The sequence below is a fragment of the Mandrillus leucophaeus genome, unplaced genomic scaffold (genome assembly GCF_000951045.1).
Source record: "Mandrillus leucophaeus isolate KB7577 unplaced genomic scaffold, Mleu.le_1.0 Scaffold942, whole genome shotgun sequence".
Lineage (NCBI taxonomy): Eukaryota > Metazoa > Chordata > Mammalia > Primates > Cercopithecidae > Mandrillus > Mandrillus leucophaeus.
The window spans coordinates 439,906-458,359 of NW_012110275.1; the positions used below are offsets into that span (position 1 = coordinate 439,906).

The 18,454-nt window shown below is 33.6% G+C and overlaps 1 protein-coding gene across 1 annotated transcript in view; it reads right to left on the reverse strand.

The window, feature by feature from the left end:
- Nucleotides 1–18,454, reverse strand: part of LOC105532231 (inactive N-acetylated-alpha-linked acidic dipeptidase-like protein 2) — a 612,136-nt gene that overhangs the window by 423,168 nt on the left and 170,514 nt on the right. The window contains exon 2 of the mRNA XM_011970318.1: nucleotides 9,097–9,370. Coding sequence (XP_011825708.1) covers nucleotides 9,097–9,370 — 274 coding nt within the window. The remainder of the gene's footprint in view (nucleotides 1–9,096; nucleotides 9,371–18,454) is intronic.

Genomic DNA, 18,454 nt, shown 5'->3' on the forward strand with positions numbered 1-18,454 from the left:
CAGTAGAACAAAACACTAGTAGACATTTTGGCAGGTGGTTGAAAACAGAAAACAGTTATGCATTAGAGATAGGGATTAAAGCTTGTGCTTAGTTAGGCCTTGGTCCAAGGAGAAGTCTCCATAAAAGCAGATAATAGCAAGAAAGAGATAAGGGCAAAAAATAGTTCATAGGAAACCCCAGCTATTAGAAAATTGAGTATAGAATGTGTGTGTGCGTGTGTGTGTGTGTATGTGTGTGTGTGTGTTGTGGAAAGGATTAAATCGTACAGAATTGTTATGGCATGATATAAAAAGAAAAAAAAAGAAATACTTAACCATTCATGTCCCCGTGCTAGACATTTTACTAAGCAGATTGAATCAATTGTTCCAGTCTATCTACAGAACATTAATATTCGGTAGATATTTTTATAGATGAGGAAACTGGAGATTAGATATTTAAATAATTTGCTAGTTTTTAGAGCAACATCAAGCCAAGCAATTTTAAATGCCAGTTTCTCTTATTATATTGCCAGCTGCATGCAGCAGTGTCCAAAGCTTTCTTATTTACCACTGTGTCCCCTGAGATTAATGTATAAAAGGTACTCAGGATGTATTTGCTGAAAGTTGAATGTTTCTTGTTATATTAGTGAGACCCAGCTGGCTATATTCTACATTAGGCAGTTAATCTTTTAGTATCAGATTAAAATATAAGGAATAACAAATTAATAATCATGGGGCACTTTATTTAATAGATGATACTCAACTTATTAAGGTAAGTGTATTGAAGGAGTTGCAAATTCTTTCAAGAAAATTCTTCCTGGAGACTATGAAACTAATATGACAGCATTTTCCTGGATTAATGTGTTGAAACACTGCGTAAACTTAAGAACCAACTTTTCCACAGATCTCTCTAGTTCTAAAAAGACTGAATTTGCAGCATCTGCTGAAATGAGGTAAGTCTTATTTGAAACAAAATACTTAAATACAGGCATTTTACATAAATTAAAACATACATCTGATAAGAAAATTACATTATCACTTAACTTTGCAAGTAGTGTGCCTAAATCAAATCGGAAATAAAAATGAAAACACTGGACTTTTCTGTCAAATAGTAATTACAGTGATTAAAAATCTTTAGAAATAACTTTTAGTCAAATTAAAAATCTGCATCCAAATACTTTCTCAAAAAATGTCACATGTGTTGTAATGAAATGGGGAAAAGAGTCCACTGCGCTTTAACCACTTAGTTGAATTTAGCTACCTTTGCTTTAAAGCTACTATTTTGTAAAATAGGCTTTTGTTCTTTTTCACGGGTAGAAAATGTACTCTCTGTAACAAATATTTAACTGTGTACAATATGTTGTGTTAGATCAAGTTTTTTGAAAATGTTCCTGTCTAAATTTTAAATACAGGGAAAAGATATATCTTCTTAAATATATAGAAACTAACCCCATGGTTATTATTCTCAAATATGAGAGAAGCAATTATGGGCTGAGTATGGTGGCTCATGCCTGTAATCGAGCACTTTGGGAGGCTGAGGTGGGTGGATCCCCTAAGGTCAGGAGCTCCAGACCAGCCTGGTGAACATGTTGAAACCCCATCCCTACTAAAAATACAAAAATTAGCTGGGCACCGTGGCACATGCCTGTAGTCCCAGCTACTGGGGAGGCTCCGGCAGGATAATTGCTTGAAGTAGGGAGGCAGAGGTTACAGTGAGCCAAGGTTGCACCACTGCACTCCAGCCTGGGCAAAACTCTGTCTCAAAAAAATAAAAATTAAAAAAAATAAAATAAAATGAATTTTTTTTTAAATGAAAGAAGCAATTATAGAATTGTTATGTTAACTTAGTTGGTTAGTGAACGGAGCTCATGAAATGAGAAATAGAAGGTCACACTGGGCCAAGGGACTTTATGCAGATTAAAAAAAAATAACAATAACAGCTGCATTCACAGTCATTTATCTCACACTCGTGCACTGTTGCCAATAGATGGATTTTACAAAAGAAAAATAAGGGAGACTGATAATATACAAAGCCACTGTCACCATTTGAAAACTTCAAAGCTGGGCTGGGCATAGTGGCTCATACCTGTAATCCCAGCAGTTTGTGAGGTCAAGGCAGGTGGATCACCTGAAGTCGGGAGTTCGAGTTCAAGAACAGCCTGACCAACACGGAGAAATCCCATCTCTATTAAAAATACAAAATTAGTGGGGCATGGTGGCAAATGCCTGTAATCCCAGCTACTCGGGAGGCTGAGCCAGGAGAATCACTTGAATCCGGGAGGCAGAGGTTGCAGTGAGCTGAGATCGCGCCATTACACTCCAACCTGGGCAACAGAGAGAAACTCTATCTCAAAAAAACAAAACACAACAAAACAAAAAACTTGGAAGCTCACATTTCTTTGTTGGTGAGATAGTTGCTTCATCTTACCATCCAGAAAACAAAAGTTTAAGTACTATAGTTCCATTCCACTTCCCTAGCTCACTGATATTGTTCTCTATAACAGCAATCATTCAGAGCCAAATACATGTAGCTCTGCATTTTGCCAGAATGCTGATAATTTTGCTTTTCTTTGAAAATATTCAAAATACAAGAGAAAGACCAAGTTTTTCTAGCTATGAGAAAATAGGCATCTGACTGCAAGGATTCCATGCAGTGTTTATATTTTTTTCTCTTTAAGACTTTCTGAGAAAATATTTGATACAGTGTTCAGATTTCATACTTTAAGGCACTACAAATTGACATTTTACACATAAAGACAAGCAATGCTTTTCAGGTCCAACTCAACATGATTTATCATTCTGCATTCAGGAACAAAACATTTCATTTGTGATTTTTTTGAGCTTTCAGTTTTAATTAAACATATGATCAGGGCATTATGTATAGTTTATTTTTATTCATACTGGCATAGGCATTTTCTTCCCTAATGATTCATATTTGTCATGTTAAACAGAAGACAGGATGATTATATTTAGATAATGTGATAAATACAATAAAATTTGTTCTTTCAAATCTTGATATATTGTTCTGGTGCTCTGGTAGTTTCTTAATTTCTCCCATTTAAATGTGTTGACTTTCTACAGGATAATAATAGCTAACATTGATAGAGTACTAACTGTCAGGCTCTTTACATGGCTTATATCATTTATTCCCCACAAAAACCATTAAAGTTACTATTACTATTCCCCTTATATGAATGAGAACACTGAGTCCTAGAGAATTGACCTGACCACCCCACATTTGCACACCTATTAAGAAGGGATGCTAGTCTGGGCTGTTGAACTCTGCTCTCTGTGGAATAGGGTAGGGACACATATCTTCATAATAATAGAGCTTCTGTACAGTTAATTAGTTTTTAAAAATAAATTTCTCTATAAAACTGCATTATTTGGCTTATCTTTCAGACAAAAAAATAAAGCTTTACAGAAGGAAAAGATACAAAATCCATAAAATGTATGTAAATGAGAAAAATCCCCTGCTCAACAACAACACGGCAGAACCAATCTGACCAACATATAGCAAATATTAATATGTGATTTAGTTTTCTGCATCTGCCGGGGTTTCACAAAGGACAAAAGAAATAATTGCATAGAAATTGCATAAAAGTCGTATGTTCTATTTACAAAATTGACTAGACATTTTCAGCACTCACTACCAATGTCTTTAACTCCATGATAATATTATAGTTGATATTTACCCTTTAATAAAAATATAAATCACTGTTTATTCCCTGAAGCTAACCTTACACATGCTAAATTATTTATGTCTCCATTTTATTATGTATTTTGCATCTGACAGGACAACTCTCCTTAGGACCCTTTTACTGACCCACCTGTCATTATGATGGCGTAAACAATGTCACCTTTCTAGTGCACGATGAATTACAAAGAAGTTGTAAAGTACACCATCCATCATGCTGGCACTAAGTAGGTTTTTGAAGTAGATCTCAGATATCAGAAATGCTGTTTAGACGGTTACCAGAAAGCACAAATTGGAAGCTTATACAAAACGGTCCTATGATGAATGGACATGACAGCTCTTCAAAGAAAAGGGGCACTCCTCTTCTACAAATAACCTTGTCAAAAGCAAAAAGTTGTGGCAAGCTTTGCTGGCAGTCAGACTAGAATAATTTAAGAACTTGTTAATGGCTCTGCCAGATAGAAATTCATGCAAACACAATGTACTCAAAATCAAAAAGGAGGCATGCCTGAATCCTCAGCAGCAACCACTCAAGCTTGATTTGAATTAGGGAATGATTTAAAGTGATACAGAGAAATCACCAGTGACTTAGCTATTAGAATATGTGAGTTTCAGTAATAAACCTAAAACAGGAATATAAAATATGTGCAGGTATTCTATATGCATATATAATATCCACCTAGAAGTTGCTTTTGAAAATTATAACAATACTGATATAATGAGTTTTAAAAAAGAGTATCAATAGCACATGCTTTCTTGATATAGATATTTAAATCAATATGTATTTAGTATAATAGATTTGCATTATTAATACAATCTTAAAAACAGCGAATTTATCTAATTTGCATAATTAATTTCTCAAATTATGTTCTTCAAATACAAGGTGTTAGTTTTATCCATATTGCATTTTGTTTCCTTTAACAATCCCTTTTGTTTAGGCCAAATATTTCAAACATGGAGTGTATTTCTAAGTCTACAGTTAACTTTATTTTCTCCCTTTTAACAGCTGCATTTTAAAAGCTTTTTTTTTTTAACTCTTCTTTAAAAAAGGCAGTTTTAATACACTTACAAATGGTGGGAGGATACTACACAAGGACTTAGAAGTATGGATATTTGGATAACTTCATAAATCTGCAGTAGAGGTTGATTTTCTTTTATGTGAAATAAAAAGAAATTTAAAAACTTATAACTGTTAAGATAAACATGTAGAAAACTCTCAGAGATATGGTTACACAGGGACATAAAAAAAAAAAAAAACCCAGTTCCACTAGCAAAACAAAAAGATAATTAACTTTGTAAAAAATAAATGAATACTCTTTGACAGTGAACAGATAAAACCACTGGTTGGTTATCTTTTTTCATTTTTAAATTGGCTCTTTCAATACAACGTCGAATCCTTAGAAATAGGTGTGCATTGCCTTAAATGTGAAAGACAGAGACATGCAAGAAAGTGTTACTGAACCCTATCTTCTCCCAATTGTCCCGAATGCTGTAATTGAAATTGTCATACAACATGCCCAGAAAACAACACAAAAGGCCATTGTTATAGACACATACACACATGCATTAGTTTGAAAGTTAAAATATATTGTTTTTAAGTAAACTGGCTTCTTCTTTTGTGTCCTATCTTGACAAGAAAAAGTAAGTGAAAAAGAAAAAATAAAGAAGAGGAAAGAACCACATACATTTGGATAAGAAAAACAACTGTTTCATTTAAAGGGATCTAAAAAGACAGCTACGAAAGATATCAAACATATAACCAAAATGCTGAGAATACAACTAATCTTCCCTTATAACTTATAATTCTAAATGGGAGAAGGAGGGGCTGGGGGTGGAGAACACCATCGGTATCCTTCGAATTCACATTTCTAGTTTCTAAGGTCTGATGATTTGAAATTGTCAAGGAAATAAAAATGGTGCTCAAGTAAAATTTATGGAGGCTAACTTAACCTTCACAAACAATGACTGCTAAATTTGAAAAAGATATTAAAATACTTCAGGTATGAATACATTTTAATTTTAATAAAATCATAATTATAGAGTCTTTATAAACTAATCAACCAGTGACTGCTTGGAATTTGGTGTGGTCTAAAAATATCTAGAAGAAAGGGAATAGGCTCAGTTTTTTAAAGTAAGAAGGTTGAAGCTATGGAATTTTGCAAATTCACATTTTTAACTTATTTCTTAAAATATTAAACCTCTTTACATATTAGTAATATTACATATATTTTAAACTAAAAATTTATTTTACATTAAAAATGAGATGACATTCAGTTGTGTGAAGGAGTCTAACAATGGACACTAAATAGCCAAAAATTTATTACTCTTACACACTACTTGAACGCAGGACACTTGAAGGTGAGGCTATCTAATTGCAGAAGTATGAAAGAATAAAGAAAATAACGGGAGAAGAATATTTACATATCCATCCTACAGCATCATCGGTTAGAATGAAGGGGGTGATTGACATTTTTGCGATTCAGCCTAGTATTTTATAATATATAAAAAGCAAACATACAATTACGTCTAATACTCTGTGTCCAATATCTGCACAAATATCATAGGAAAGTGGATTTGCTCAGTATTGGAACTCTAGGGCCAAACAGATTCTTCCAAGTGATCTTCTCCCTGACTTTCTTCCCTCCACCACCACCTCCATTATTATGAGGGTTTGCTAGTGGTGAGTATGAATCAGAAATTAGAAGTATACAATATCTGTTAATATCCACCCTCCCTGCCCCCTCTTTTCTCTTTTTTTTTTTTTTTTTTTTTTTTTTTTTGAGAAGGATTTTCGCTCTTGTTGCCCAGGTTGCAGTGCAATGGCGCGATCTCGGTTCACTGCAACCTCCGCCTCCCGTGCTCAAGCGATTCTCCTGCCTCAGCCTCAGGAGTAGCTGGGATTACAGGGGCCGGCCACCGGGCCGGCTAATTTTTTGTATTTTTTTTAGTACAGACAGGGTTTCACCATGTTGGTCAGGATCTTCTCAAACTCCTAATCTTAGGTGATCCACCCGCCTCGGCCTCCGAAACTGCTGGGATTACGGCCTCCCCAAAGTGCTGGGATTACAGGCGTAAGCCACCGCGCCCAGCCAATATCCCTTTTAAACCAAGGTAAACAAATTGTTATTGAAGGGTTCCTCTCCCATCTCTCCCTTATTATGCAGTAAGTCCCGAGTATAAAGGAGTCATAGAAATTTAATTTTCCAGATCCAGTGAATCTCCCCATTATACAGTAAGACCAACATATACATGCTCCCATAAGGGGCTCTGGGAAGCTGTACAGTGATAGGATATCTCTTTCCTTGGTCTGGGTGGAAACTGCATAATAATACGAAAGCGCAGGAGCATTGAGGGAGGGTTTTTGTGGTGAACCCATATCTAAGGAATTTATTTAATGTTATTCTACCTTCAATCCACTGGGCCCAGCGGGTTATTACAGAGAGCCATGCTAAGGAAATAAGGATGCAAGTTGTAGTTTCATGAGTTTTGCATATCTCCTTCTTCAAGGAATAATCAATGTTCACCAGCGGAAATTGAAAAGCAAGGAGATGGGGACGATTCCAAGGACCCACTCAAGTTCCTGGTGTTTTTGTGAATGTTCTGTGTTTTAGACATGCTTTTATTTAGGCGAAGGCATGACCTGAGCAAACTGGGATAAAGAAGAGGTTGAAAATGCCTATGGTTTGGGCAGAGTTAGGAGTTTTAGAGAAAATACCAGGGTAACTTTTAGAGTCTTGGCTTAAGGCCAAAGCTTCTGAATCAAGGAAAGAGTGACAGTTGCCTTCCTCTTTTTTTATTAATATATAGGTGTGTTACCATTATTACCTACCAGAAAGAGCATAATATTAATCAAATCAAATTACATGAGTCCTATAGTAGAAATACTGCAGACATTTACTATTATATTAAAATTTAATTAATGGTAAGACTTTTCAAGGTGGTAATAGTTATATGCAGCTCTTTGGCTAAAAGTCAAAGTATGATATATACAGAATAGAAACGATGCTGGACTGCCAGAAAATCTGCCTCTCCCTCCCACTCCCCCAAAATCTATTAGGAACGAGCATTTACTGTTATTATTTCAAGTATTTATGCAAAGTAATTTAAAATGATTTAAACATCCCATATATTAATCAAATTTAATAATAAGTTAGATTCTGGCCGGGCGCGGTGGCTCAAGCCTGTAATCCCAGCACTTTGGGAGGCCGAGGCGGGTGGATCACGAGGTCAGGAGATCGAGACCATCCTGGCTAACACGGTGAAACCCCGTCTCTACTAAAAATACAAAAAACTAGCCGGGAGAGGTGGCGGGCGCCTGTAGTCCCAGCTACTCGGGGGGCTGAGGCAGGAGAATGGCGTAAACCCGGGCGGCGGAGCTTGCAGTGAGCTGAGATCCGGCCACTGCACTCCAGCCTGGGCGACTGAGCCAGACTCCATCTCAAAAAAAAAAAAAAAAAAAAAAATATTAGTTAGATTCTGAAACATTTGTGCTATTAACAACAGTCAGAAAAATAACATTATTTCATTGGTATTAAATGAGGCAATATACATTTTGATTAAAAAAAAAAAACCTAAGTGTATTTTTTCAAATTATACTTTTACATAGAGTTAGAAAACTTGCCCATAGAAAAGAAACTGTTGACCAAATTACATGTTGTATCTAACTTGTATATTGTTCTTACTATAGGCTATGCTCTGTCCTCCTAGATTTACAACCTTATGAGTTGGAATTATTATTGACTCCAATACAGAGATGAGGAAATCAGCCCCAGTTTCCTCCCCACAGTTAAGTAACGGTGGTTAATTGGAGAGCTGAGATTTAAAACTAGTCCATGTGGCTCTACAAGCCTTGCACTTAACCACTATGCAAAAAAAAAGAAAAAAAAAAAAAAAACTGCATCATAAATCTGCTGACCCAGAAAAGGTGAAGAAATAATGCACACCTGGCTTCTTATCGCATGTGTTTTTCATCATGAAAGCAGGGGCGTTGTGTTTCAAATCTTAAATGTGTTAATAATCATATCAATTTTCCACTTAATTTCTTTTGTGTGTACAGAATCTCAAAACACAACCCTCTCTATTTCTTTCCCTTTCTCTATATCAATGTATTAAATTTTGCCTCTTCAAAGCCATAGAATGAAATAGACTTGCACTGTATCAACAGAGCAAAATGTGAATGACTCAGTCACACATTCGACACCTTTGAATTAAATTTTTCTAACATGTCTTCACTTTAAAAATATGACAAGAAAAGGGTCGGGAAGGCCACATCGTCCTTCTCTTTCCTGGCACCTCCACATTGAGAAGATTTAATGGTTACTTTTGTATGTTGCACCTTGCCAGTTAGTTCAATTTAGATGAAAGCTGTTGTTTTCTAATTCCATCTCACTGTAAATGACAGAGACAAATGGTCATATTACCTTGAGAATTCCTTTGGCAGAATAGGCTGCATATGAATAGAGCCGGTCTTGGCTGCTATCTTTTCTGGCTTCTTCACTGCAAGGCTGGCCATTAGGATGAAAGCATTGACCACTGCTGCTCAGAGTCACAGTGCTGGGAGAAGGGTCTGGCAGATTAAGCAGCACAGAGTAATTTACAAACTGTACATCTTCTAGGCCCAAAGAGGTCCACTGAGTCTTAATCTTCTTTGAAATTTCCATGTCATCTTCACTTTTATACAGTTGTACCAAATTTCTGAAATAAATTTTTAAAGAAAACTTTTTTTAAAAGGATAATTCTTTATTCTTTTGAGATATGACTGCTCAATATACGAACAATATTAATACATGTTGTGGGATACTGAAAGATAAATGAGACAGGACCCTACCACATGAAACATAAACACAAATCAAAGCAGAATGAATCAATTTCTTAAATTAAGAACTAATGGCCATTGTGGTAGCTCATGCCTGTGATCCCAGCACTTTAGGATGCTAAGGAGGGAGGATCGCTTAAGCACAGGACTAGCCAGGGCAACATAGCAACACTCTCTGTCTACAAAACATTAAAAAATAAATTAGCTGGTTGTCCTGGTAAGCATCTGTGGTCCCACCTACTTGGGAGGCTGAGGTGGAATAATCACTGGAGCCTGGGAGTTGGAGGCTGCAGTGAGCTAGGATGGAACCATTGCACTCCTGCTTTGTCAACAGAGTGAGACTCTTTCCAAAGAAAAACAAACAAACAAACAAACAAAAAAACCCCACTAACACAGCTCTATGGCATTGCAGAGAAGAGTGATATTAATGCCTACTAGATCTTCTGTTAGTTCTGATCCTTCTATCAACATCAACGTAATCCACTTAAAAGTCAATTCCAAAATCTAGGTGTCATTCCAGTTGAGACATTTCTTTGTTATAGTTAAGGTGATTTCATGTAAAATGATATGATTGACATATAGTTATTGCTATTTAAAATAATACAGAGAGAGCTCTTTAGATACAAATTTTATGCCAAATTACATGATGCTATGAGCACGGTTTTCAATAAAATCAAAACAAAAACACAGATTGCCAAACCAATATGAAATTGTTTGTGTTGTACTTTCTGTACTTCGTATATTTATTCCTATACCTATCCCATAATCCAGTGACACTGTTTTTGCTTATGACATACTAGAAACCAGAAAAAAATCTGTTAAAAATTTGTGTATGGTACCTAGAACAGAATCAGACATGAGAACTTAATAAAAATAATTTAATCCAGATAATTTTTTTTTCAGTTTCGTGGCTGAAATATTAATAAAAAGGGACCAAAAAGGAATAATTTCCTTTTGGGGCAAAAATGTACCTTCTTAAAAGAATCTTATTGCTATCCAAGCTATTATCTAAGTGTTTATTTTGATATTATTGTTATTTTTGCCCATCACATTATTTTTCTTGCTTATTTCCTCCAGGACCCTGTTTATTTAACAACTCCTAAACTCTATTGTTCAACCTATGGCCCATGGGCTGCATGTGGCCCCAGGACAGGGCTGAAAGTGGCCCAACACAAATTTGTAAGCTTTCTTAAAACATTATGAGACTTTTTAAAAAGATTTTTTATTTTTTATTTATTTATTTATTTTAGCTTATCAGTTATTGTTAGTGTTAATGTATTTTATTGTGTGACCCAACACAATTAGTGTTCTTCCAATGTGGCCCATGAAAGCCAAAAGGTTGGACACCCCTGCAACAGTACATGCCTAGAAAAGAAATAAGAAACAGGCACAATAGTGGTAAGAAAGCATTACAAGAGATAAAAGGTAAGTCTGAGACCATAGCTTAGAAGCTGGCCTACACAGGAAGATGCAATAAAAACAGTTTCTCAGTTATCTCCTATCTTTGTGAAGCTACTCCTATTCATGCTTTCTTCCCTCTTCTTTTCTTTTCTTTTCTTTTTTTTTTTTTTTTTTTTTTTTTAAATATCTACTTGGATCAGTCAACAGTGCCACCTAAATTTTATGGAAGAGCTGGTGAGAAGAATTATATTATTTTTCATTACCAGTAAGAGGGATCTGCCTTCCACTTTGTTTTGTTTTGTTGTTGTTACCTTATCTGTTCTCTACCTTTTCCTATCCTCTTTCTCCATTGCTATTGCATTCTCTCTGTATTTTTGGGATGGGGCAGGCAAACTGAGTTAAAACAACACGATTTGACAGGAAAGTCATTTACAAAGGTGCATCAATAATGTTCTGTTAAAATCCATATAAAATGAGGTTTCAAAATACATATTTTATTTATACAAACATAGCAATATATCGTTAACATTGACAGACAAAGAGAAAAAAAAGAATGTGAAGACTGCTTTATATTTTGTTTGCTCCTCTACACAGTTAATTGATGAACATAAATCCACCAGGGAATGCGCAAGATGTTTAATCTGCCATTCCTTTTGTTGGTCTCAGTTGCTTTATGGTGCAAGCAACTGAAAACATTGTGTGTTATACTATAAGGCCACCAAAGGCAAATGAAATACTTCTTTTGGGGCTCAACTGAAGAATTAGCAATTTGTCCCAATTGTGGAGGATTTCTAAATATTTTTCAGTACTAAGCTAAAATTAATGAGTGAAAAAATGTATACAGTCTTTACTTCACTTTTAATTTATGGGATATGTACTTTATAATATAATTTTTAATAATATGAAATAATGTAAACATATAAGGAATATAGAGCATATACAATTATAAAGAGTAGTGAAAGGAACCACCCAGGTTATGAAGTAGAAGATCGATAATATTATCAAAGCCCCAAGAATAGTTTTTCTCTATTCAATCACTTGCCTCGATCCCCAGGGTAAGCATCAATCTGATTTTGTTGTTTCTCATTGTCTTTTTAAAATAGGTTTATATACATATATGTATATCTCTTTAACAATTTCTTTAATTATAGGTGTTTTCACTTTTACAAAATTGGCATATTGTATATGGCTTTCATACTTGCGGTTTTTACTCAATATTGGGCGTCTGAGATTCCTCCAGGTTTTTAATCAATTTTCCTAAGATAAATATTTTAAAGTTGTTTTCAGTTTTTCACTATTGTAAACGATGCTGCACTGGATATTCTTTTTCATGTTTCCTGATAGACATATGCAAAAGTTACTTTAGGCAAGGGATTATTGGTCCATAAGGTATGCACCTGTGTAACTTCATTCCAAAATGTCAAAATGCTTTTAAAAGAATTATTTTAATTATACTCTTGTCATCTTTTCATGACAGCTCTACTTCCTCCATTCCTCAGCAGTACTAGGTATTGTCCATTATTTTATTTTACTTTTAAATTTTATTTTATATTATACTTTTTTCAGTGTAGTGAGTATAAAGTAATATTTCATTATGTGTTTAACTCAGAAGTACAACTGCTGGAATGCAGGATATACTAAATAGTTTTCCAAGGCTTCCTTTACCACCCTCTGCTCCTGTATCCAATTTCCGCTCCCCAATGAAGGTAAGATTATATCCCATTGTGGTTTTAATGTGCTTCTTCATGATTACCAGTGAGGATCTTTTCATGTATTATTTAGCTATTCACATTTCCTTTTATATATAATAACTGCTCTTATTTTTGCCTATATTTATAGAAGTTTTTGCATGTTCTGAATAATCTTTTTTAGGTCATATGTATGGCACACATTTTATCCTAGTTTTTGTCTTCTCTTTTTATTTGCAATGTATTGTCTTATGATAAACCAAAGTTTATAATTTTAATGCATAGAGCTTTTAATATAATTGTTTTCACATTTTCTGATGTGCTTAAGAAATTCTCAATGCTGTGGTCATAAAGTTATTCTCATTTTTTTTTCCTAAAAGTTTTAAGAAGTTGTTTTTCACATTTCAGTGTTTACTTGGAGAACATGTGTGTATATGTGTGCAGGTATGTGCAGGAGGCAGGAATCCAGTTTCACATTTTCCAACATGAGTCCTAGTACCCCTTGTCAAATATGCCCTGTTAATGTGCAATGATAACTCTGTCGGATATGAGTTACCATATGTGTTTGGGTGTGTCTGCGTTCCCAAATCAATTCAATTTGTCTTTTTCTTCCATCTCCATAATAATGTGCTGTTTTCATTATTACAACTTTATTATAGGTCTTAATATCCAGAATGGCAAGTCACACTACTAGTTCATCAGAAAATCTTAAATTATTTTTCTTTTCTCTTCCATATGAATATTGGAATGAGCTCACTAATTTCCATGCCAACATTGTGACTGAAATCACATTGAGACTAAAAATCACTTTGGGAAGAAATGCCATCCTTATAATAATATAAAAATAAATCCTTAATATTATTGCTATAGTCTGAATGTTCATTCATATATTGAAATCCTAACCCCCAAGGTGATAGTATTAAGAGATTGGGGTCTTTGGGAGGTGATTATATTATATTGTCTTTCCATCATGTGAAGACACAGCTAAAAAGCACCATGTGTGAGGGAGCAGGCCCTTACCAGATACCATAGGCACTTTGATCTTGAACTTCCCAGCCTCCAGAATTATAAGAAGTAAATGTCTGTTGTTTACTAGTTATCTAATCTAAGGCATTTTGTTATAGCAGCCTGAACAAATTAAGATAATGGTTAAGTGTGTGGTCAATGTTAACATAAAAGTATGTTTTAAAATTAAAATATTTCCCATTGCTGGTGTAGAGGAATACTATTCAGTTGTCCTATAAAGTAATCCTGCTAAACTCTCTTTTTAATTATAATAATTTTCTTCTTTTTTTCTATTTAAAAAAATTATATCACATGCAAAATAATTAAGATTTTATTATATCCCTTCTAATTATTTAGAGATTTAACTTTTTTGTTTTGTTTTGTTTTACTGCACAGGCTATGACCTCCAGAAAATATTTAAAGAAGTGTTAATAATGTGTGATAGTAGACATCCATGTTGTAATGTGTATATTGGGTTAAAGATATTCCTTCCATTCTTATGTTGTTAATAGATGTTTTATGAATGGATATTCAATTTTGTCAGAAATTCCGATACATTTATTAAGACAATTGTATGTTTTATTTCTTTAATTTGGTGGATTACATTAGATTTTTAAAATATTAAACTTGCATTCCTAAAATAAGCTGGACTAATAGAATGAATTATAATTTTAGCTATCATGTGAAGCATTTTACAAATATTTTATTTATTATTTTCACATCCATTTTTAAAAGCAAATTTGGTATGTAATGTTCCTTTCAGCTATCACTTCTGATTTTGACTTGTAATATACAAATCACACAAAATGAGACAGCAAGTGTTCCTTCTTGATCTGCTCTCTAGGAGAGGTTGGATATTATTAGAATTTTTAAAAGAGAAACTTTTCTTAAACTAAAAATTGTCTGCACTTGATATTCCTATTATGGAAGAACTATGAACTGCTGATTTAATGATTTTAATATAAGAATTTTTAAAAACGTATTCTTTGAATCACAGCTCTTTCATTGGACTCTGTGCTACCTTACATTAATTTTCTAATTTCTAGGTTTCTGGTTTCATTATCTGCCACAGCACTCTTTCTTGAGTTTTTTTTTTTTTTTCCCCCTTGGGAATTTCTCTTATGATTCTGTCACCTCAGGATAGTAGTCCTTCAAAGTATTATGTAATAATGTATTCAGCATATATGCATTTTTCAGAATATCTAGTAAAAATTACTCAAAACGGAAATGCACTAACTTGAGCACCTAACACCTAAAACATGATTTCTTTGTAGGTATTGATTGCTACTCCCACAATATCCAAGGCGGAAAAGTAGTTAAGAATTATGACCTAAGCTGTTTCTTCCACAGACTTTCATAATAGAATAGATACTTGTTCAAAATTGATTGAGATGATACCATTTGGCACATTATCTCACCAAATAGAGATTAGATTATTCAACTCTCCTACACTCTAGTTGTTGACTGGATTCAAGGGAATATGAGCTTATCTTTATAGAAACCTAAAAAATACAAGTATATCAATACAAAAATGCATACTAAAAGATGATAGCAAAGTTTTTGGACACACGTGATTGTAGAAATACTGGTGTCTAGAAAATATGATTTATTTCTAAACAGTGGCAACATTTCAAATACTTAATCATAAGTTAAAAAATAACTCTTAAATTGTAGTCTTCCTAAGATTACTTTTAAGTTCTGATGTCTTTTAAAATTTTATTTTAAATTTATCAAGTTTATTGTATATGCTTCTCTTGTTTAAGAAAATGATTTCAAGAGATCATATGAGTTCATAGTTCTACAATTATGTAATCTTTAAATTGTTTTAAATCAGCCTTCATCAACATAGTCTTATGGATGCAAATGTTTGAGTCAAAGGATTATATTTATTAACAATATGAAATCATTTAGAATGTTAAAATAAATAGATTTTATTGAGAATGTCAACAGTTTATTATACCTTTTTTCCCCACAATAAATGTTTCAGGATTTATGGTGAATCATTCTGCTATAATTAAGTAGTTTTCTGTATTAAATGAGAAATTCTATTAAAGAATTAACTGCAATATAATCTAAGTTTACTAATTTCAGAGAAAGCTGCAAAAATAGAAGTGTATAATCTAAAATCACAAGGTATTTATTTGACAGAGAGGTTTACTGTGCTTTAATTTTTAAAATAAGGGTTTCCATGGGCCAGTAGTTTTGGCAGGCAGCATAATGAACTGTCATGCCTGAGACTTGAATTTGGAAGTAACTTTGGCATTAATGTTCCATTGGCCAATGGAGATTAGAAATGGGAGAATTTTGGCTTTCGTAGACAAAATTCTGTTTATATCAATGTTCAACACCTGCTACTGTATGAATCACAGAGCAACAGTGATGTCAGAATTGGAGGAAGCCATGCATGTAGTATTCCTGACACCAGGTTGAATGCCAAGAGTGTACTGTAAATGAATGGGGAAAGAAAACATCTAAAGAAAGATTAACTAGCAGTACACATGGAAAAAATCAGCACATTTATTAATGCCCACTAACATTTTCTTATGTGTATTTACAATAACATATGCAGATACTCATACTATATCGGGTGATATTTCTAATATAGTATTAAAAAGGCAAACATTTCATTAGGTTGTTATTTGAACTGGTATCCAATGTAGTAAAATTCTGTGAATCATGTACTATATGTGTGTGATGAATTTAAAGACTATACAGGATGAAATTACTTTTTAATCTCATAATTTTGCTTTGGAAATATTAAAACACATGACAAACTGTAACAAACATAGCAGCAAGGAATTAAATGGTTGAGAGGGAAAGGCAGCATCCCATAACCTTCCCTCGCAACACAGCCACTAATGACATGCCAATGAAGCCATGGTTTCTTGCTCAACTACTTCTTACCTTCTAAAATAACATATTAACTACAAATTGTATATTAAATGTCTACTAATATGCTTAATCATCACAAGAAATCTCTTGATATAACTACTACGGTTGCCACTTTACAGATAAGGAAATTGAAGGCTAGATAATGCAATCAAGATGTTAAACATCCTAGATTAAATAAGTCAGTTTTCCACTATTCTACACTGAATCAGATTTCCACTCTACTGTGCTACTATTTAGAAAAAAACAGCTAGTTTCCCAATCTGACATGCTTCCCAAAAGCAATAAAAATGATGAGCGTTAGAAAGCACCGTATCTGGGTAAAATAATAGTTACATAGTAAGAGGTAGGTGGAAAGAAATCTTTATGCTCATGACAAAATGATGCTCAGGGAAATTAATGTAGCAATGTCAAAATTACAGTGTCAAAATTACAATAGACTGAATTTCACAGTTTGGGAACCATCTGAACAAAGAAGAAGAAAACTGATTTTTTATACATTCTATTTAAAAATCGGTTCAGAAATGGCTTATCTGCCAGAGAACGTAATAGCCTCTCCTCTTCTGATCAAGGAAAACATGGTACATATCTGTCTGTTCTACAAGTAATAGAAGGCACGCTGATGGGCTCAGTGCCTTCTGCTTAAGTCCCAGGCAAAAAGCTGATACTCAACAAATACTTTAATTGATTGGATATTTATACCAATTTATGTTCCACATGACAGTAAGATAAGTATGATAAGCTTGATTTAAAAGCCAGAGCACACAGAAATATAACAGTCAACACATCTGTTGTTATCTGTGCCACAAAAAAAAAATTCAGTATTATAACTCTACATGTTTCACTCTTGTACACATTTGTACAGGAGAAAATTTCATCTCTGGTTAACAGTGAGTGTATATTTGGATTTCAAGAGAGAAGAACACAATAGAGTATCTGAAAGCAGACTCACAGAATGGACAAATTAATCCAATCAGTAAGACAATACAAGTCTTCAATTTCATCTGCTTGGTTCTCTAGTGCAATGACATAAACTTGGGTGGTCAATACACAGAGACTTTTGATAAAAAAGAGTCATTATTTCTATTTTTTTTCAAGTAAGTGAATAGATTACTGAATAAATAATTGGGAGAAAGTTTTTCCATTTTGATAAGATTGTAATATAAATGACTAGCCTTTATCACACATCAAAATAGGCATATTTACTGAGAATTAAACTACTTAAACACTAATAATGATTCCTTTTTCTTGTCATTAACACAAAATTATTAATCTCTCTCAGAAATCTTAAAAATTCAGCTTTTAAAAAGACAAGTAGTAGTCTTACCCTTTTTAACACATCCTAAAAATTCAACTACAGAAGTCTAACACTTAGTAAATAGTAACCACAACCAATGTTCAGGAAATATTTTTTACTAAGTAAATATACCTTTAAGACTATATTGAAAATATAATTTTAAGATGTTATACACTTATTTTAGTTCATTTTCTAATACAGCAAACGAAATCTTGAGTAGCCTGGCAAGGTTGACTAAAATAGTAATGGTAATTTTATATAATGGGGAAGATATATTTTAAACATAATTTTTAGATGTCATCTCTCTGTGACAATGCAAACAGGTGAAGATTATGCCAGAACAATGAATTATAATGATTACGTCAGAACAAAATTTAAAACTTGTAAGAACTTATATGTTATTTTTCAGTTGTTAACCCACGCTACCTTCCTTCCTGGGCAGACTCATTTCAGCACCAAAGCAGTGAAATCATCTTAATTAAATCAACTTGTCTTACATGGCAAGTTACAAAAATCATGAGACAACTGTTAACCCATCCAAACTGATGAAATACATTGAAATAAATCTGTAGAGATGACTGGCCTTTGGAAGTAATGATAGTATGAAAACAAAAATGAAAAATATAAATTCTAAAACAATAGAGATAAAAAGTGTGTTTTGAAGCATGCTACACATTTTGGTA